The sequence below is a fragment of the Crotalus tigris genome, unplaced genomic scaffold, assembly GCF_016545835.1.
Source record: "Crotalus tigris isolate CLP2741 ecotype Arizona unplaced genomic scaffold, ASM1654583v1 scf7180000024337.5909745, whole genome shotgun sequence".
NCBI lineage: Eukaryota > Metazoa > Chordata > Lepidosauria > Squamata > Viperidae > Crotalus > Crotalus tigris.
The window spans coordinates 3,212,501-3,234,644 of NW_024100507.1; the positions used below are offsets into that span (position 1 = coordinate 3,212,501).

At 36.7% G+C, this 22,144-nt stretch overlaps 1 protein-coding gene across 7 annotated transcripts in view; it reads right to left on the reverse strand.

Annotated features, from left to right (window-relative positions):
* ARSG (arylsulfatase G) overlaps positions 1 to 22,144 on the reverse strand; it is a 119,123-nt gene that overhangs the window by 19,573 nt on the left and 77,406 nt on the right. For 6 of the 7 annotated variants that reach the window (XM_039325371.1, XM_039325368.1, XM_039325370.1 and 3 more), the window contains 2 exons: positions 18,870 to 18,978; positions 6,277 to 6,397 (listed from right to left, as the gene is read on the reverse strand). In XM_039325371.1, coding sequence (XP_039181305.1) covers positions 6,277 to 6,397; positions 18,870 to 18,978 — 230 coding nt within the window. The remainder of the gene's footprint in view (positions 1 to 6,276; positions 6,398 to 18,869; positions 18,979 to 22,144) is intronic. The other variant, XM_039325375.1, reaches the window with a different exon arrangement.

Sequence of the window (22,144 nt, forward strand, 5' to 3'; positions counted from 1 at the left end):
GTTTGCTTTTCTAGCAAATGAACTTAAAAAGAGAAAAATACTATTCAGATGGGATGTCCCGACTGGAATGGTGGTGAACCACCTGGGGACATGTTATAGACTTAATACTGTTTCTCAAGCAAAAGATTTTTATACCTCGGTCCTGGGGGTATGTGTATCGCCATCTATTAAGTTTAAAGCTTTGGAAGAAAAGAATGTAGAATTACAGCTTGAAGAGCCTATATTTATGAAAATTGGGGAACCCTTGTTTGAGAGGCCCCAACAAGTCCAGGTTGAGGAACAGAAGACAACTTGTGCAGCATACAATTGCAAAGAAAAGCAGCAACAGAAGAAGGTCTCTGAATCTCTGGGAGAAGTTAGACCTACAAAGTCTCTGGAGCAATCTTCAAGGGTGGAATTGCTGCCTGAAATGGAAATTGGGAAATTTCAGCTTGAGGGGCACCAACAAGAGAGGAACGGGCAGAGGATAACTTGTACAACTTATAATTGTGAAGATCAACACAAGGAGGAATTCACTGAGGAAGTTTTACAGGTATCGGTCCCTGAGACTTGTCCAACATATAAATGTAAAGAAAAAGTAACATATAAATGTAAAGAGAAAGACCAACAGAAGAAGGAGGTTGAGGAAGTTTCACAGGTACTGATTCCTGAGCTTGTGGGTCAACCAGGACTTACAAACTCTTTGGAGCGATCTTCAAGGGCAGAATTCCACGCATTTTTTTCGATGCTTGCGGGCAAGAGAAACCGATATGGATTGTGCTTATAGTAGATGTAACTGGCTATTAGACAGAAGATTATGGATATTGAATGAAAATTTTAGATAAGAAGTTTGTGTTTATAGTGGGTGCAACTGGTTATCGGACAGAAAATTATGGACATTGAATGAGAACTTTAGACAAGAAGTTTACTATTGAGATTGTGGGAGAAGTAAAACTTACATCGTTTTTGGAAAATGTCTTATGTAATGTCTAAATATGTGTTTTGGGATAATAATATATTTCAGCTTTAAGTTTTAAACCTTTAATGATAATATTGTTTAAACCTGTGTTTTGAAGGGATTATAATTTGTTTATTTCAGTGAGGGGATTCTAATAAATTTGTGTTTTGAAGGGAGTATAATTTGTTTAAGTTCCAAGTAAAGCTTAAATTTGGTTTTTAAATATTATTATTAATATTTCTAAGAGAAAATAATTTGTTTAATTAAATGTCTAGATTTGTTTAGGAAAGAAAGTAATGCTTAAATCTGTGTTTTTGGAGGAAGTTTATATAGAATGATGATTGTATTTAGATTTGTTTAGGATTCAAAAGTGTTTCAAGTTTTTAAATATTATTAATATCTTTAAGAGAAAATAATTTGTTTAACTAAATGTGTCTAGATTTGTTTAGGATTTTTAAGTTTTTTTTTGGATAGGTGAGAAGATTATGAAGATTGAAGGAAATATGTATTTACTTTAAGTTTTCTAAGAGTATTTAGTTTTGATGGTATAACAAAGGTTTATATATTTATTTTTTTGTATTAGGATAAAGAAAGAGGGAGAAATTAGATTTTACATTATAGGTATAGATATTCAAAGAAAGTAATGTTTAAATTTGCGTTTTTGGAGGGAGTTTATATAGAATGATGATTGTATTTAAATTTGTTTAGGTTTTAAAAGTGTTTTAAGTTTTTTTCTCAATTAAGCCTGTACTCAGCTCTGGGAAGTCCAGGGGAGGGTTTGGGAGGTTGGGTAGGAGGGGGGTGAGGTAGGGTTGGGGGGGGTATGGGAAGGGGATTTGTTTTTGTAAAATTTAAAAATTTTCAATAAAAAAAAAAAAATATGTAAAACTAATTAAGCAAAACAGAACAAGCGCAAAAGAAATATATCTGCTACAAGGAACCTGTATACAGTATTCAACAGGGCTTATTTTTTTTAAAAAAAATATGTTTACATTCTGAACATGATGAAAGAACTGAAATGCACATATGGAAAACTGAATTATTGTTAGCCTCTGAAACAAAACTCTCTTCCCCCACCCTGCAATTAAAACGGGGGCTTTCACTTGTATCTTTTCTGCATGCCTGCTCCAGAAATTCACATTCTTGTGGCAATAGGAAACAATCATAAATCCTCAATCATATATTTCTCCTCCAATAAAGCCAGTTTATGTACCTTCACCCAATGCTTAAACCCTTGTTTCTCAATTCCATACGTTTACAAAGGCCCTAAACACATTTCTAGGCTCCGCAGGACTTCAGACACTGAGATTATTATTTAAAAAAACTTGTACAAATGAATTAAACAGAATAATGGAGAAGCATAAAAAAATAAATTCCAGCACTAAATATCAATTGTGGGATCAGCCTGAATCTTAAACCTCCCTTATATCATACATGATAACTATTGTCAGGAAAACAGCTGATATTACAAAAAACATAGCTAGTTTTAGTATTTGACTATTGCCACTTTTATTGTCCTCTCAAATCGACATTTTACTAAGGAAACAATAGTAATTTTTCTCACTGATCAAATACTATATCTCTGATTAAAATGATAAAGTATAATAATAATAGCAACAATTGTGAAATGCAGGCATAACTACTTCTGCAACAGTAAAAATGTACCGGTACTCTTATCTCTTTTTAAAAAAGGAGTTCCTATAATTTTCATTGTCAAGACAATATAGTATTGTAGGCAAAGCTTTCAAATATGTTCTTAAAATATGCATTTATGTAAAACCTCAGATACTGCTTCCGCAATATAACAAGATAGAATGTTTTCCCTTGTCTGCATTTTTATTTTAATTTATACCATATTTTTCACTAAGAAAATCAGCTTTAAAAGAGCTACAAAACCACTCAGGGAACTAGATTTGTGACGTCAGCTTGAAGTCAGCTCTTCTAATTATTTTAATTGTTAGATATCGGTGGGCTTCTAGAACACTTTGGAGGATAGGCAGAATAAAGTATAATAGTTACAATTAATTCTAAAATGAAGAAAGTCGTCGTACAGTCATCAAAGGTTCAGGGCTAAGACAGCAGCTCTATTGTTTCTCACTAACACTCTTTCGTTGCTCCCTGAGCTTCTTTCTACCGCTGTGTCAAGCTTCAACCATACCCAGCTGCAGAGAACGACTGGTTCTCAGCAGGGCTTTTTTTGTCATAGAATGCCCAGAACGGAGTTCCGGTACCTTTTTTGGATGGAACCTTGTAGGGTAGGCAAGGCAGGTTGTATGACATGTGTGAGTTCCGGCACCTTTTTTTTTTTTTTTTTAAGAAAAAAAGCACTGGTTCTCAGTTCGTATTTCCCAGTCTCCAGCTGGCAACTGACATTAACATCAATGTCCAAACAAAGGCTTCTATGGTCTGGCAGTGAAATGAGGTGGAAACACTTCCCTTTTTGATCAGGTCACTGTCTTCTTTCTTTTCAATCACAAGTGAGTTGGGGGACTAGAAAGTGACTGTTTCCCACTGAACATGACAACTATGCAACTTGGCTTCCAACAGGATAAGTGGTGTCACCCTCCTCAGTAATCTCAGAAATAATTCTTTCCCCCCCAATCAGTACAGAGAACTACAAAAAATTATAAGAACAAATAAAATGCTCCTCTGGAAAATGTTATATAATTGCAAAGAAGAAACATAAATAAACATATGACATTTTTTCTATATAGTATACAAAAAGTAACTGTAATATGGCTCATATTACTGAGAACTAGTTTTGTGTAGTGGTTGAGACATCAAGCTAGAAACCAGGAGACAGGGAATTCTAGATCTACCTGAGGCACCAGGCACAGTCCTAGGAAGGAGGAAAGGGCAAACACTTCCAAAATGTCATTTCTAAATCTAATCCTAATATAATGTAATTTTAATCTAATTCTAATCTAATTTTATAAATGCTACATGCCTTTATCCTTTGTCACTTACAACTGCACAACAAGAGAAACCACTATTATTGTATCTATGATCCTGAGATGCTACAATGCTAAAAAGAGCAGTTATGATTATTTAGAGCTGGGCTAAGATCTGAGTTAGACATTGCAAGATCAAGTGTATTATTTTACTATTGTATTATTAGTTTACATATCCCAAATTTTATGATGTCTTCAGAACGCCATTATATGGATGATTTATAGGGATGATGATGATGATTTAAGAGCATATGAGAACATATGCTTAGCGAAAAATACTGATAATATAACAATTCGAAAAGAAAACCTGAATAATTCCTTTGAGCAAATTAGTGCGATCACTGGAGCTATTCTACTAGTCTGACATGAGAAAGATATGTCACTAAAAAAAAAAAAAAGTATGTGTTTGAAAAACTTGTAAATCGTTTCCCCTAGCTCAGTGGTGGCGAACCTATGGCACGGGTGCCAGAGGCGGCACTCAGAGCCGTCTCTGTGGGCACACGCGCCATCGCCCCAGTCCTAGGCCTTCAGCTGGGTTTTATAAAACCTTCACGCTTTAGGCCTCTGCCGCCGTGTACAAAAAAAAAGTTCAATCAGTCAATTTCAACTTCTCGCAGGAAAAAAAAAATCTCGCAAAGTTGGAATTGATTGATTGAACTTTTTAGTCCCACCCAGTCTGCTGTTACCACCACAGCCACACCCAGCCAATGGGCCACACCCACCCCCAGCACCCGATGATGCATAAGTGGGTTTTGGGTTGCAGTTTGGGCACTCGGTCTCTAAAAGGTTCGCCATCACTGCCCTAGCTAGACGTAGAATTTCTGGACCCTGTTTCCTTCTTCCTCCTGTTGCAGAAGAAGGCATCATAGTCTTCTCCTGCTTAGAAACCCTCAACAGACCTCTTTCAGTGAAAGTATTTGGAAGAAATGTATAATTACGGGGTCCAGAACTGGGCTTCTTCCATTTGCATTCATCACCTTCTAGAAAGCAGTAATACTTAGAATTTGGGAATTTAAGATTTAGGAATGCTGATTAGTCCTGGACTTCTTGCAGGGCACAACTTAGTGGAACAAAAGAGCCGCAAGGGAAAAAAATGTAAATCAATTGTATGAAATCGCCAAAAAAATAGCAACAAGTTGAATGTTATTCATCAAGACAAAAATTTTCACCGAAATTTCTTTTTAAAAAAAGTTTGTAAGATTTTAATTAGAAAATAAGGGAAGAAAGTCTTTTGTTCAGACACAGAAATGTCATCAAATTTCTTAAGGCATAGACAAAGTGAGAAGGGAAGATACTAGATCTTTTTCTCAGGCAGAAAGATCAGTACATAATGAAATTATTATGAGAAAAAAATTAAACTAAATTCTGCATTTCTATTCTTAAAAACGCTTCAGCCAGCAAACAATAAAAAGCAGAAAGATTACATAAATGTTTGTGTTGTGCAAAGAAAATAATTGTTATTGTACCCAATTGCTATATAACTGTACCTATTAAAACTCAAATCAAAGGATGGAACTGGTTCAGCACAAACCTACATATATTTACTTGGGAATAACCTCCTACTGTTCCTGCCTTTGCAACATTATATAAATGTAGAAAGAAAATTTAAATGGCACACTGAGAATCTTAGCCACAGAGTACCTGCACACATGCACACTCAGTGTGGATAACATCAAATTACTAGTCCTCAAAGCATGTTATATAAAAGAATTGGCAATTGGTTTCAGATAGAAGTCGTTTCCTCCCTGTAAATACCAGAGGCTGAACCAGAGATTTTCTTTATCCAAGGCAAATGCTCCACTGCTGAGCCGCCATAGTGTTTTTAAGAGGTAATGGATGGATTTTGCTTAAGTATTAAGTTGTTTACAGATCAACTGCCGTGCTCAACAAGAATGAGAGTGCAAGTAGGAGCAATCTTTCTGAAGCTAACCAACTTTGCGAAAAAGTCTGTGTTGTCTTAATGGCTATATGTAACTATCTGATTATATTTCATAAAATACATGCATGATTGAGAGTAAACTTTAAGCTTATGGAATACAATTGAGGATTTAATTGACTGTTTTACAGCCAGCAGTTCAAGCCTGAGAATAGCATCTGAGGCTAAAAAACTGTTATATGAACTTATCAATTTCATATATATCACACAGGAAAGCTTGCAGCATTTAAGACCAATTCAAAATATTTAGAAGACAAAAACAAGATAAAGCAAACCAGTTAAAAATATATCAAAAATTGTAAGGCAGGAGCAAGAGAGAGCATATTCTAAAATTTACATTGTTTGTGGCAATGATAATCATTTGAAACATGAGGAATTTTAGGGAAGTTCAGAATTTCCAACCTTCAAGCAATTGATGTTGCTACTCAGTGTTCAGAAGGTAAATGCCATACCTGGTGTCCTTTGCTTGAGTAGCCAAACAGGACTTCAGAGATATCTATTCCATCGAATCGTCTGTTGAGAGGAAGGGTGGCATTCGCCAGAGATACCAATGTAGGAAATATGTCTAAAGTGCTGCAGAAGAGAATATCCTGTTATTAGAATATAGGCTGATCTTGGCAACCAAATTATGAAAAAAGACTTACAAACCTATTCCTAAGGCTACCTTATCTGATGCCAAAATACAGCATTACATTTTGGAGACTGCTTATTAAAGACCTGGGTGCACCTTTTCTTTTTAAGTGTGTGTGTGTGTGTGTGTGTGTGTGTGTGTGTGTGTGTGTGTGTGTGTTTGTTTGAGTCCAGGTACATATAAAACCATTCTATAAGATAAAGCATTAAAATTCTCCTCATAATGCAAACCATAAAATTAGGATAATATTTGCAAGTTCTGATTTGGCATAGTATTGCTGTATGGGCTGAACTGGAAAAGTTTGCAAAGAGAAAATTCTACTGAATTATGATGGACATTAGAGATTTCACAAACAACCATGAAAGTATTGAAAAGCCTTGAATAGGATACTGAAGTTCTAGTTTCAATTTACTTGAGTTTCTCTCTGGTTCTCCTCTTGGGTTTGCCAAATATCCCTCACACATTAAGGAAGACTGTTCTCTGTGAGCTAAGAGGTGGATTTTAAAGTTTAAAGATAAAGTTTCATGTTATTTATGAAAAATTAGCTATATAGAGTCCACAAGGCCCTTGATCATATGGTGTTAATATGTGACATTTATATAATGATAAAATATCCTAAATTGAAACCCTATAGCAGTGATGGCGAACCTTTTAGAGACCGAGTGCCCAAACTGCAACCCAAAAGCCACTTATACATCGTCGGGTGCCGGGTAGGTATGGCTCATTGGGTGGGCGTGGCTGCGGTGGTAATGGCAGACTGGGTGGAACTAAAAAGTTCAATCAATCAATTCCAACTTTGCGAGATCTTTTTTTCCTGCGAGAAGTTGAAATTGATTGATTGATTGGATCTTTTTTTTTTTTGCACCCGGCGGCGGAGGCCTAAAGCGAAAAGGTTTTATAAAACCCAGCTGAAGGCCAAGGACTGGGGCGACGGCGCATGTGCCTTCAGAGAGGGCTCTGAGTGCCGCCTCTGGCACTCGTGCCATAGCTTCGCCACCATGGCCTATAGTGTGCTCAAAACTAACCAAGTACATCAGAATGACTCAAGCAACTTGCAATGAAAACTTCTCCCTAAGGGGGAAAATACTAGTGATCTGTTTTGGTTTTTAATGTACCATTCCATGGTCTAGGAAAATATGATTTCATTTATGTGTGCTACAGTACTTTTCAGAGAAATTAGAATAGGCAATAAGAACAATCAAGCCATATAAGAACACACAGTATTACATGGTTGCTTATTTGATTGCAAACTGCCATAATCTAGAAACTGGAACTGACACAAAGATCAAGAAAGCAACTGACATCTGACCTACCAGCACTGAGAAGAAATAAATGAGGGTGGGATAAAAGCCTGGTATGTCTCAGTTCCCAATTATTTGAACCGATTCAGTTGATTTTCTACCACTAACACACAAGAATGCTAACTACTGGGTGATTTTGAACATAGCCTCACTATTATTTCTTTGCCTTAGCACAACCTTTGTCAAGTATCATAATTACTTACTATCATCCTGTAAGCTGTAGCATGAAGTCTTAACATTAATACCCACAAAGCAGCCATGTTGACTATAGTTAACAAAAGAATGGTAGGATCAGAATGGGAAGTGATGCCAGAGAACATCTAGTTCAAACAGCAGAATCAGAGGACAACAGGGTGTCCTATGAAGTGACTTCAGGAGACTTCTAGTGTTCATGGACAGTTCAAGAACCATTGAAACGCTTCTGAAAGATAGCTCTCCGGCTCCTCTTGAAATCTTCCAGTAATGGGGAACATTCTACTTCAGAGCAATCCTGGTTCACAACCCCTTCCATCAAGAAATTATTTCTAATACTTGAAAAGCTCTTCATCTGGTACACAGATGAATACTACCAGGAACTGATCATTCAAATGTCTGGAAGAAGTGGCCAATCCCCCAATTATCCTTCCCCAACAGCCTCTTTACTCACTACAGATGGTTTTGAAAGTCCCAATTAGAGACTGAAGAAGGGAGGAGGTGGCAGAAAATTTCCCTTGCAAAGGTTTCTTTGTGCTATGAGTACATTGGATACAATCCATCGTTTTATTCCTACGTAGTTATAAAAAACCATGTTTGGATGAGTGTCTTCTAAAAAGTGCAACCATACTGGAAAAATAGAAATGAAAATTAGACCTGATAAACCCATTAGCACCAATGAAGATTTTTCTGACCTGAAACATATCAGCCCACTTAAGAGATTTATGAAATGTTGGCTGAGGGAACTGAAAGAAACTTGAGTCTTTTTTCTTTTCATTCAATTAATTTTAGCACGGCTGCTAAGAAACAAACAGGCAAAACAATAAACATCTTTGAGAAAAATAGAAAAAAAAACCCAGTACAAGTTCTTCCGTGAAAAAAATTGTAAAGTGTGTGTGTCTGTGTGTGTGTGTGTGTGTGTGTGTGAGAGAGAGAGAGAGAGAGAGAGAGAGAGAGAGAGAGAGAGAGAGAGAGAGAGAGAGAGAGAGAGAGAGAGAGAGAGAGAGAGAGAGAACACGTGTGCTCACACTGGAATGCTTTGCAGGGCTAAATTTAAGCTCTGTCTGATTTATGCCTAGAATTTTATTAAGATTCCTGGATGTAAATTGCAAGGATCCATTTTGCAGTATGGAGAAAATTACTTCTGAAAAAGCATAGAATCCTCAGAGACACTAGAATATAGCAAAGGGTGGTCACTTGGGGAAGAGGCAGTGCCACTCTGAGTGTTGTTTGCTCCTGAGAACCATTTGTTTGTCTCCTCTTGATGAACCATCCAGAATTTAAAAAAAAACTATGCTGTTTCAAATGGAATCCAAGAACTTGGGAGTAGTCCTAACTGGCTGCTTGGTGATTAAATGACAGTTTCAATGCACTTTATAGTTAATGCTCTGCTTGCACATGTTTGAATTGCAAATGTTAGCTGTTAGATGAGTTGCACTCATTTTAACAGAACCGATAAAATAATGTATAATATATGAAAAGTAATAATTGCTTTATGCATCTTTTGGGATACCGATTTCTAGATGTGAGGGAACATCTCTTTAATTTGAGATAGACCAAATTGAATTGTACCATGAGGCACTAAAGGAACTTCCTTATGATCTGACCAAGTTTTATTTTTGAGAAATCCAGGAGAAAAAGTGAAGTGCCAAACGACTGAAGAGGAGAACAGGTCCCTGGCAAAGCGATATCAATAACTGGATCGTTTTTGAGCAATAATTGCCACATTATTTTCAAGATGTTTACAGGTCACCTTTATGAACATTTGAGAAGTTCATAAAGGTGACCTGTAAACATCTTGAAAATAATGTGGCAATTATATGAAAAAACCTTATCAAACTAACTTTCACTCATTTTTTAATGGGGAAATTTTCTGAGAGGATCACGGATGTTGATTTCAGCCCAGCATTTGACGGAGTATCTCCACAACTACATTTTAATTAGCAAGATGGAAAGTATATAAAAACTGAAAATAATAATGAAAGGATGCTCCTAAAGTGATTTCTTATCAAACTAGAATGAGGTAGCTTGCCACAAGGATCGGTCTGGTGCTATTCCTCTTCAACATTTATTAAAAATATTTTTCTTGGATAGAAGATTTATTAGTTTTACAGATCACATACAACTGGGTGAGAAAGCTGATTATTCTAGAAATCAGAAATAAAATTCAGATTTATCTTGATGGGTGAGAGACACAGGTTTAAAACAACAGTGAAATTAAACAAAAACAAATGAAAAGGGTTTTTTTTATGAAAAAGATTGAGTGAGTCCAAAAATGTGGCATAAAGTAATAAAAATAAATAAAACAGCAGAATTTAGAATGTTAAGTTTGTAGACTTGGAATCCTAGCAAGATGAGATGAATGGCTACAGGGGGTTGATATTTACAGCATGAAGCCTCACCACACTTGTGATCCATACTGCATATTTGAGCAAAGTGACCACTGAAAACCACACTGTAATTCTATGATCAAAAGCAAATCACAGCATTGGTCTCTTTTTCAGATATAAATGTCTGATGAAAACAGCCAGGCTCACTCTGTCAAATAATCTCATTAGTGTGTGTTGGAAAGAACAACTGCTCTGCCATTCTGCAATCTATCTGTATTCCTCACTGAAGTCGGAGTTAAATATTATGCAAACTGAGAACAAGATCCTGTCTCCAAGTCAAAATGAAGATTGTTGAATGGGAAAATGGAGGATTATCAGTCGAAGGAAGAATTTTCTAAGATAATGCTGCTCCTTGAACAAGGAATGAAAAATTCAGCAAAAAAATGTAATGGATATGATAGAATTTTGTTTAGCTTCCTCAGAATTATGATGAAGATGGTAGACCAAAAGAGGGCAATTGATAGCTCACAGAACCAGACTTTAAAGGAGCACATTTAGAAGCACATTTATCACCACTGTTACTACTGGCAGTCCTTGACCTACAACCCCAATTCAACACAGAATTTCAGTTGTTAAGCAAGAGAGTTGTTAAATAGGTTTTGCCCCATTTTTGACTTGTCTTGCCACAGTTGTTAAATGAATCACTGCAGTTATTAAGTTAGTAATGTGGTTGTTAAGTGAGTTTGGCCTCTCCCCATTGACTTTGCTTGTGAAAAGGTCACAAAAGGTGATCACATGATCCCCAGATACTCATAAATATGAGCCAGACATAAATATGAGCCAGTTGTCAGGAGTCTGAATTTTGATCATGTGGCCATGGGGATTCTGCAACAGTAGTAAGTGTGAGAAATGGCCATAACTCACTTTTTTCAGTGCCATTGTGACTTTAAACAGTCACTAAATGAAAGGTGGCAAGTCAAAAACTGCCTCCATTTACTTCTCTCTTTCTTCACATCTTCCAAAGTATGAGAAGGGAACTAATAAAACATAAAATATGAACTTCTCTGTATATGTATTTGGTATCTTTCTACCTAAGTGTTCACACCCCCTCCCCATGTACCTCAAGAAGCATACATAATGGGTGATTTCCTCATTAAGGCAGTGATTAAACCAGGCTTGTTTAGCTTGAGCAAAGTGGCCATATCCTGTGGTCACCCGTGGTGCCCTAGTCTCCAGAGTTCTCAAGAGAGAGCAGAAAACACACAGAGATCTCACAGGGTTTCCATTCACTTTCCATCCTGGACTATATTGTGATTTGGAAGGCAACAAGGCAACAACATCATATGCAACACATAAAATTGTAGGGAAAGTAATCAGCATGAAACAAAGGATGGACTCAAGGAGAAACATTGGAAGGGGAACACAGAACTGAAAAAAAAAATTGTCATGACCATGGGTCACTGGTCCAGTCTAAGTACTAGAGTGCACACTTAGCACTTGGGAGTTAATTATTAAATATCAGTAAAAACAGGGTGTTCTTGTTTATGAACAAGAAGGTCCATCAGCAGAATTTTGTCATGATCTCTGGCCTGAAAATGAATCCTCTGGTGTAACTTAATTTTCAAGTGCATGTTACATGACTTCCTGTAGGCATACTTCATTTAACTTAATTGCTCTTCAGTATTTGGGCTAGTTTGAAAACTTTTCATAAGACTAGCTCACTCCCCAGAAACAGCAGCTAACTTGCAGAAATACTGCCAGTTTTCTTCATGAAACTATTAGCATCACATGCGTAACAGCTATCTTAATTTTCAAAACATTGAAAAATCAAAATAATCAACACTTGGTATTTTCATGCTTTTACCGAAAACAATTCTAATAGATACTATCTTTTCCCAGAAAGACAATATCTTTCTAGGATAGCTTTTTCTTTTAGGGAGCTAAATCCAATCCAATCCAATCCAATATATGCAAATATATTTTTGCCTTTGTGGCTAGTTCTGTAACTTCAGCCCCCAAAACAGCTAGTCCTTGACTTACAACCATTTGTTTAGTGATAATTTGAATTTACAACAGCATTGAAAAAAGTAACTTATGATTGCTTTTCATACTTATGGTCATATGATCAAAATTCAGATGCCTGGCAACTGCTTCATATTTATGATGGCTGCAATGTCCCAGAATCATGTGATTACCTTTTGTGACCTTCTGACAAGCAGTTAGTGGGGAAGCCACATTCACTTAACAACCATGTTACTAACTTAGCAAGTGCAGTGATTCACTTAACAACTGTGGAAAGGTCATAAAATGGGGCAAAATGCACTCAATTATCTTGCTTAGCTGAGGAAACTTTGGGCTCCATTTTGATCATTAAGTTGAGGACTACCTGTATCTCATTTACCCACCTATTCTATTTGAGCAAACTTACTTTCTAGCCATGCAGAACTGAATGTCCCAGAGCCCTACAGTTCTAGCCTATTCTTTCTTAGAAAAACTCAGACAAGCTATAAGTGGATGGTTTTAGAGAATTGCTTTGGTGGAATCCTTGGTGATCTTCAGTAAGGTACAATTGCTGAAGACCACAGAGAAGTTGTTGACATATCCTAAATAAAGCTATAGTTGCTCTCTGCTTCAAAAGTCCCCATGTTTCTCACCTGAAGGAATAAGTAAACCTGTTTGAATAGAACTGAGGAGACTCTTCTCAAGTTCTAATGTGCAAAGACACATTCTTGTAGTAACCTCCAGCCAAAGAAGGGCAAGAAGAGACATCCTAGCACTTTGCAGTGCTGTGGCCTTTCTATATTACAGTTTTTTTTATTATTTATGGTCTAAATCCTGGCTTCCTCCACTCTCTAGTTATTGCTGGAGAAGTCCAACAGAATCTTTAAGACAACCACCATTTGAACTTTTCTTCAAGGAGAATTTTTCTCTTCAAAAGTGAAACTTCCCAGTTCTACCACAAACTTCTTCAAATGAATGTGTGGATGTTTGTGTCTTTCTCTTTTTGCTATATGTTTCATCTGCTGCCAAATACCACTTAAGAGGAAGAAACAGGCCTTGACAAATTATGCATATTTCCTTTCCCCCCCCTGCTAAACGCCCTTTAGTGCCTCTTTCATCACCATATACTAATTCTCAAACCATCTGCCCTCACTATTTGGCCTAAAATAAGTGTTCTTCCCGTAATGCCTGCTCCATCTTAATGATTCTAGACAGGCAAATGAAATACCAAACCTGAGATGATAAATTGGCACAGATATAATATTTGTAGATCAGTACTGGAAGGGAGAGGAGTTTACTCTCTGTTTAAATACAGGTGGCTAGCCCTGTCAGTGTTGGTAGGAATGTTCTTGCTGGTTTCTTGATTAGGCTGTTGTTTACTGTTAGCTTATTTGTTTGAATTGGTAGTTCATTGATTGGGGTATTATTTACAGCTTGATTGTTGGTCTAGCATTAATCTTGGTGTTAACTTCTGTTTATATGGGTGTTGATTGTTGATGAGGAAGTGTTTGTCTTTTGGTTTCCTTTTTGTCTTTTTGATTGTCTCCTTTGAATGGTATGTGCCCAACTTGCGCAGATCACATTTCTTCAGGGACCAGGGACTTCTTTTTTTGTGTACACTCTCCTTCTCTCTCCTAATACATATATCCTCTGGAAATTATTAGTGAGACTTCTTCATGCCAAGGAAAGTGGGAGGCAAGGATGAGCTTTTAATGACCATTGTTTTACTCACACAACCTGTTGTGCTAAATATGGACCCCAGTAAACAAACTAGAAGATCCCTGAACCTTTATTCTATAAATACATGATGGAACAAATGTCCTTTTTCTTTTATTTCTTTTTTGTCTATGTAAATCTGATAACACGGTTTCTTTCATAAGTATCTTACATAAGCACACAAAGTCACATTCAGAAAGAGAGAAGTTTCTCAGTCTGCAGACTTAAGTCAAGGAACTACTACCTAATCAATGCCAGTGTAATCTCTTCTATTCATTAGATGACCTACTTTATTGGCCTATTTTTAACAAGCAGAGAATCATCAATGCTCTGCTAGTAGCATTCATCAAAAGCCATTAACTAAGTGGTTAGGCACGGCAGATTATGGTGGAAAAGGAATGTCTATCCTATGAATGGAAGATGAATATACAGTTTCCTCCCAAGGGAACAAGAAAGAAGTGCTAACTCCACAAAATTCAGGGAAAGAATTGGTTCCTTATGGGTGCAGACCCAATGTGGACTGGTAAACAAATATCAATTCCATGAAAGAGAAAGAAAAACTGCATGCAAAGTGTTGTGATTACAACCTTTCTTTCTGCCTTCCAGATAACATGCCTTTTTTAAAAAAAAAAAAATTATTGATTGATGGTCCCAGACTAATAAAATACAAATAATTAAAAGTACAAGTAACATAAACCTGATCCAGTAAGTTAGTAATGAATAGGAGTTGCTAACTCTGCAAATCATAGCTACTAATAAGAATTAGGAACCTTTATGAAGTTGCCCATATTTAATCTCACGGAAGGCGACTAGTAACCTCTTGATCAGAAAGGCAATTAAGTTTTCTGATAATTGGACTTACAGGTGTGAGATGTTCTGAATTGTTTACCACTTGGACTGCAAAAAGGTTGAAATTTTATTGGGAATCACAGGTCACAGGCCCAAAGGAGAAAAAACTAAATTTTACAATTTCAGTACTGTTGTAGTTTATCCTTCCTATGTATTCCAAAACGCTCTGCATCTGAACGAAAGTTAGCTTCAGAATAAAAGATGTATGCCAGTCATTATCTGTGGTTTATTGTGGTTTATTATGTAGTAAGCCCTAATCCTCTAAAACTAGGCAGAGAAATCATTTGACATCCAAGTATTGATTAATGACAGTTCACTAATTCATTGTCAATAATATTGTCAATATTATGGCTATCCATTATAGTTTCACAATCAATTATTAAAATTCTTAGATACAGTAGTGGCCAAAATTGTGGAAACCTTTTGGGAAAAGTGTACAGTAGAAATGCCACCTTTGGTTAAATTTCCACCAATTTTTCTTCTAATTTCTTTATAACTGTAGCCTTGTTCACTTAATAATACTATTTTACATCACTTTCTGGGCAACCAGTCAACTCACTAAATGAAAGAACAAAAAAACTCACAACCAACTTGATAGCGATCACATAACACACTGACAAATATCCTCCTCTCAGCTTCAATTGACAAATATCCTCCTCTCAGCTTCAACACATGACATCAGTAACTGAATCCTACTGTGATCTGATTGGCTCATTGCCAAAACAAGATAACACCTGATTGGTTCTCTAAACACTCATGCTCATTGGCTACAATCAAATGAAGGAAAGCTACCTGATATCAACCTAAGCAAGTTGTGCTTCCTTTTTCTGGGTACTTGGCTATATCTTTTCATAGAATACAGTACAGATAATTGAACAAACTATGTTGCATTACATTCTTGATTAAATTATCTTTCCATTGATATATAATTTTATGGTACTACTCCAAAAAAAGTGATGTTATTAGCCATCAAACCTCAAAAATACACTTTCCCAAAGAGGTTTCCACAATTTTGGCCACTACCGTATAGAGTGTTATGTCACAAGAATTCCTTCAATGGATATGGAGTTACAAGAATCTGTTTCTTCTATCATGCATGGAGCACTTTTTAAAAATCTTAATGATTCCAAAGTAACAATCAGCCTAGTTAAACTTGCACAATTAATTAATCTTTTCCAACAGTTCCCTAGTAAATTTTCCATAAAATGCTGGAGTCCTGCCAGCAAGGACACCTGGGCTTGCCTTTTCCTCAATGCAGCTGAGTTAATTTCCTTGCCTTGCTGCTGTCTCTTCCTTTCCCAACGTGAAAATTGTGTTTTCCACTTATCAGTTTTTTAAAATATTACTTAAAAACTTTAAGCTTATTATTTTACTTTGGAAGATGCTTTGAGAGGGGGTTTAAACTTTAAAATGTAAATAATAAAAACTGGCTGGGTACCTGTCTATATGTAAAATGTTATGTAGAGATTCTTTGTTATTCCTTTATCTGTTTATCATAGGATGCTGTGCCCCTTTCCTTATCATAGGTGCCTTCACTAGCAGGCAAACAGATCTGAGATACATTTTGGGACTCGCATACTGTCAGGACTTCAGTTTTCCTAATGTACGATAACAGTATTTTCTCAGTTAAGAGAAAGAGAATTTAGAACTTAAATGCTCTCTTCCAGGATAAAAATACATTTTTAAATATTTTCCTGGAGTTCAAATACTGGTTTCTTTCTAATACTGTCACTGTTCACATGCAGACTGAAAGTGCATAAAAATCTGTTAGGCTTTATTTCTAATTAGGTTGGAGGGAAATCAGGTAGGTGGCAGTGATTGGGAAAAGAGGCAGAAATGGATTGGAAAAGAAGACAACGAATATTACCACAAGAATGGTTTTCTGTTGAGTCAAGGACAAGGGAAGAGCTCCAGAACCAGGAAATTGAAGAAAGGATCTTTTAACTCTCTAGATATGATGTCCTTTCAACAAAATTTATCAATAGTTATCCCAGAACTATCAATCTAAAAGATAAATAGCATTCCAAAAATACAGGAATTGATGGATTTAATAAAATGGTCATAATGCAGCAGTTCTGATTTGGCATAACTGATTGACTGACAGGTCAATTAAGAAACTAATATTACAATGGAACATAAAGAACATTTCAATGCAGGACCAAAGCATGCCGACAGAAGTGACACAGAGATGTGTTCCCAGGTCTCATGCATCTAATCTGATGATAGTACTTAAAATGCATCTGGAAATATTACCACAAACTTCTGCTGAATGGTCTAGATAACAGCCATGGTTGAGGTAATAAGTGCTGTACAAATACTTTAAATAAATAACTAAATGCACAAAATATTGTAGCATTTATTAGCATTAATTAGAACTGCTGTGATACCTCCATGGGTGAAAATTACTTTTATAATGCCAGTAATAAAGAAGTAACACCTGTGGAACTCATTTGTAGTTGCTAATAAAGCCAAATTATTACTGACATATTAAATTAAAGACAAATTTAAAGCTGTGAAAGGCAAATACCCTGCCCACAGCAGGAGTAAGAGGGCAACAACAAAAATGACGAGGCAAGCCCTCCTTTATCTTCTTTCTAAAGCAGGTTACGACAGATCACTGAGGACATTCAAGGGGACATATACAGATAGTATATGATGGCAAGGACAGGACTAGAATCAAGAATATTACCTTTTTAAGTAGAATACTGTAGATCGAAAACGGTGGTATACCCATATTCTAGCAGGCTGAGTGGAATGATTAATAATATGCTGAATTTCTTCCATTGCTAAAATGTTGGGTGACCAATCTTTAGATTGAATGTGTAATGGCTTTGCTTTATAGAAATTTATTCAATTTTCAATGGTTTTCTTGGATTCAGTTTTATTTATTTTTATTGGGGTTCCTCTGGTTTTAGTCTCTAGTCTTCTGTGCACAAGCATTTAACTAAACTATAGCTTAATCTCAGTAAAGAGTCTAATTTTCCTTCATGCACTTAGTCATTGTATTGCACTGCTTTACTCACCTTGGAAGGCTTACTACCAACTTTAAGATATGGTTTCCAAAACTGGCTTAATTCTTTATGTTGTTGAAATCAATAACATAAACTACAACAAATATAGTTTAATTAAATGCAGAAGCTTCTAAGCTCCTTTCCTGTCATGTGGGAGAAAAAAATGAAAGTAACCAAGCCAAATGAGACCAGGCATATTCCACCTGACTAAGGTATAGTTTATAAAGTGATGTCTGAATGTTGCTAAAGGTCTTTGCAATCTAACATCAAAATGGACCCAAATTAATATTTATATCTTGCTCATTAGGAAGTGTGCCGTTTTCACACTGGTAAGTTAATGGCAGGAATATTTGAAAGGGCAACTTTCATCTCTTACGTAGTTAACACTCCTGACCAAGACAACATGAAGATTAATTTACAGAAATATAATTTGGGAATTATAATATACAGTAGCAATACCCTAGACTCCTTTTGAGGGAGTCCTTCAAGAAAACTAGTTATTCCAGACCAACAATGCCAAATCATTTCCAGAAACATTAACAGATGTTTAGTATAATCCTAAAAAGAAAAATATTTTGAAAAGTGTTTCTGAGCAAACATCTCAAAAGTAAACTTTTGATCCCTTTCAAATTCAGCTCTGTTTAGGAGAACACTGATCTTTGACAAACAATGAAGGATCAGCAGTTGGCCTGTTTGACTGTTCAAAACCTTTATTCTAGATAGAACCTTATTTACAATTGCTCTCCACAGGCCTGAAAGAAGAGTCAAGGAAAGCAATAGATTGCAAAATGCTGTGGAACTTTAGAGGTCATTACTGGTTAGTACCTTTTATTGCTGACTGTTTATCATGTCAGAGATGACAAATTCTTCCATCTTCAGGAATGTATCTTCTCAGCTGTTCTAGAAGCTCAATTTGCTATGGTTTGGAAGATAGTCATCTACACACTATTCTAGATGGACCATAAAATAATCTTACATGAACAATCAATAACAGAAAGCATTCTCCTCTCCTACCTCAACATCAAAGGACTCGTCATATTTGCTGGGATCTTCCCTGGCCAGTATGCTACTGTGGGAACACGGTGTCCCCCTTCCCACGTTGTCTGCTTTGCTGAGCTACCACCTGTAAAATTTAAAAGGGGAAAAAAAAGCATTTTCAGATGCTTATTGGCCCCAATGCTTTTTTATTCAATCAATCGAAAGAAGAATTATGAAGTAAGGGTATTAAAAAAAAGTAATCCTTTTCAGCCAAGAAGACAAAATGTCATCAGGAAGGAAAAGATACGGGATCTATTAAGACATGTAATGATACTCTTTAAAAAAAGGAGAAAACAATTGAACATATAGAATAAATATTAGTATAATGTCTCAATATTGCCTCATTTTCTTCAGAACAGCCAAGTCCCTAACTCCCCAACTCAGTGTCTGAGTTATTTTTGGCTTTCCTTGCCAGCTCAAGGTTGACTCAGCCTTCCATCCTTCCGAGGTTGGTAAAATGAGGACACAGATTGTTGGGGGCATTAGGCTGACTCTGTAAACCACCCAGAGAGTTCTGTAAAGCACTAGGAAGCGGTATACAAGTCTAAGGGCTATTGCTATATGGCAGCTTCTAAAGACTAGTAGTAGTTTCAAAGAGACAGCATGACATAGTATGTATCAAGCTACCTTTGGGTGTAAGTTTTACACTTCTGCCCCTTTTAAATTACTTTCTCTTGGGAGCCCTTGAGAAAGCATAGTAGACCCAAGATGCTGCAGAGACCAACTTGGTGAATGACACACATAAAAGCCCAGTTTTAGTAGTCAGCGGATTTATTTACATTTACATAAAACTATGTGGCTCCAGAATAATGTTAAACCTGGGAATTCACTGTGGAGATTGCTAGAATTGAAGCTGAGAGAAAGAAGTAGATGCATATCATGAAAGATTAGGCAAATCAGTGATCAAGCTAAGGAAGGGTGGCTCCCTTTTCAAAGAACAAGGCCAAACTGTGAGGGTTCCCACCCAAACAGCAAAAACAACTTTAGAGGATATCAAAACTTACAGATGTATTCAGTGTTTTAAGATTTGGAGATTTGAAGAACTGTGTCAGCAAACCTACATGAATGAAAATAAACACTTCCCACAAATTTCAAGATAATCCAACTTTGCTTCCAGGTCCAGATGTCAAGATGGGGATGAAGCTGGGTGTGCTTATACTCTCTTTATGTAACAAGATTTGGAAATGTTCATTGCACAAACTGTTTCATCAGATTGCAAAAACATTTATATAACGATACACCTGGCACAGCTGCCTTGTTTAAAAAATTATCCCTCCTGCAGGCACTGTAGGCAATTTCCCCTTTGCCTCTTCACACAGAAACATAGGAAGCAGATCAGACTAATCCACTTTTCTCTGAAGGGTCTTTGGCTCACCTCCTAAACTGGCAAACTTCATTTCCCCCAAAGCATTCACTTCACTTCATCTATGGTTGTCCAGCAGATCAAAAAACAATTTAGCCAGGACTTACATCTTCCAAAGCATCCTGCTATACAAAAAATTTTAATAGCTTTTCACAGCATGAAGCAAATTGAAAGTCTAGCCCTAGCAGACAATTGAAAATTTGGCAACCACAATCTTACTTCTGGCATTCAAATAAATGACAAACAACTTGAGTCAGATCCTTCTTTTAGTATTTGGGAGGTTATCAATCAATCAGACTAGGGCTGGAAAGGACCTTGGAAGTCTTCTGGTCCAACCCCCTACTCAAGCAGGAGACCCTATACCATTTCAGACACGTGTCTGTCCAGTCTCTTGTCCCAAAGGTACTTTTTCAGGAGGCAACTGGACTTTCTTGTTTTTCTTTCAAGACGTTTCGCTTCTCACCCAAGAAGCTTCTTTAGCTCTGACCGGATGGTGGGGAGTGGAAGGATTTATATTCCTTGCAGACAGCTGGTCATTTGCATTCTTTTAGAACAGGGGTGTCAAACTCGCCAGGTCACGTGACGTCACAACGTATTGCAACTTTTTTTTTTCCATTGCGGGAGCTGGGGTGGGCACAGCCTCTGCATGATGCAAACGGCCCATGGGCCGGCAATTTGACACCATTTGGAGGTTTTCTGTGTCTTTAGGGTCACCTGAGTAGTGCAAACGTGTATGGAGCCTTCTGGCTACAGGATGTTTTCTGCCGTGTTCCTGTAGTCTGCAATGTTTTCTGGAAATCCATTCATACTCCTGCACCATTCGAAGAGTGTCCATCCCAAAGTGCATAACTAAATATCTATGGAGATTCTCAGTCACTCAGGTCATGGTTGTCCCAAAGGTGCCTTTTCAGGAGTCAACTGGAATTTTTTTTTTTTTTGAAGACATTTTGCTTCTCATCCAAGAAGCTTCTTCAGCTCTGACCGGATGGTGGGGAATGGAAGGATGGTGTGGGAGTATGAATGTCCGCCCCCTAGTCCTTTTTTCTAGACAAGCCAAACCCAAATCCTACATATATTTTAGCTTCCAGGCCCCTAATAAATCTTTGTTGCTCTTCTCTGCACTTTCTAGAGTCTCAACATCTTCTTTGTAATGTGGTGACTAAAACTGGATGCAGTATTCTAAGTATGGCCTTACTAAGGCTTTATAAAGCAGTACTAATACTTCACGTGATTTGTATTCTGTTTCTCTGTTTATACAAAGCAGTACTAATACTTCACGTGATTTTTATTTTATTTCTGTTTATACAATCAAGTATTGTATTAGTGTTTTTGGCTGCTGCTGCATTCTGGTGGCTCATATTTAAGAGATCATCCACTAGGACTCCAAGGTTCCCCTTACAGTTAATATTTTTGAACCAGGTTTCGCCTAATCTGTACTTGTACCTTTGGTTTTTCCTGCCTAAGTGTAAAACTGAAGTATTGCACCAACTGCCCTAATACCACTTTTTCCAAATCTTGTTATTTTGTCATTTTTCCAATTCAGTATCTTTAATATCACTGTCTCTTGGAATGGCTATATCAATAAATGAAAAATGGTTCTTTTCAATGACAGCAATGTCTATCATCATCATCTTCTTCTTCTTCATCATCATCATGGATTATTCCTAGCACAAAACCATAAAATGTGTCTTTGCTACTAGGCTAATTCAATTTGTACAGTATAGGCAGTCTTCCACTTACGACCACAATTGAGCCTAAAATCTCTGTTGCTGAGACAGTTGTTAAGCGAGTTTTGCTCCATTTTATAACCTTTATTGCCATAGTTGTTAAGTGAATCATTGCTGCATCAGAAGTTAAGATGGGTAGGTTTATGCTGTAAACCACCAAG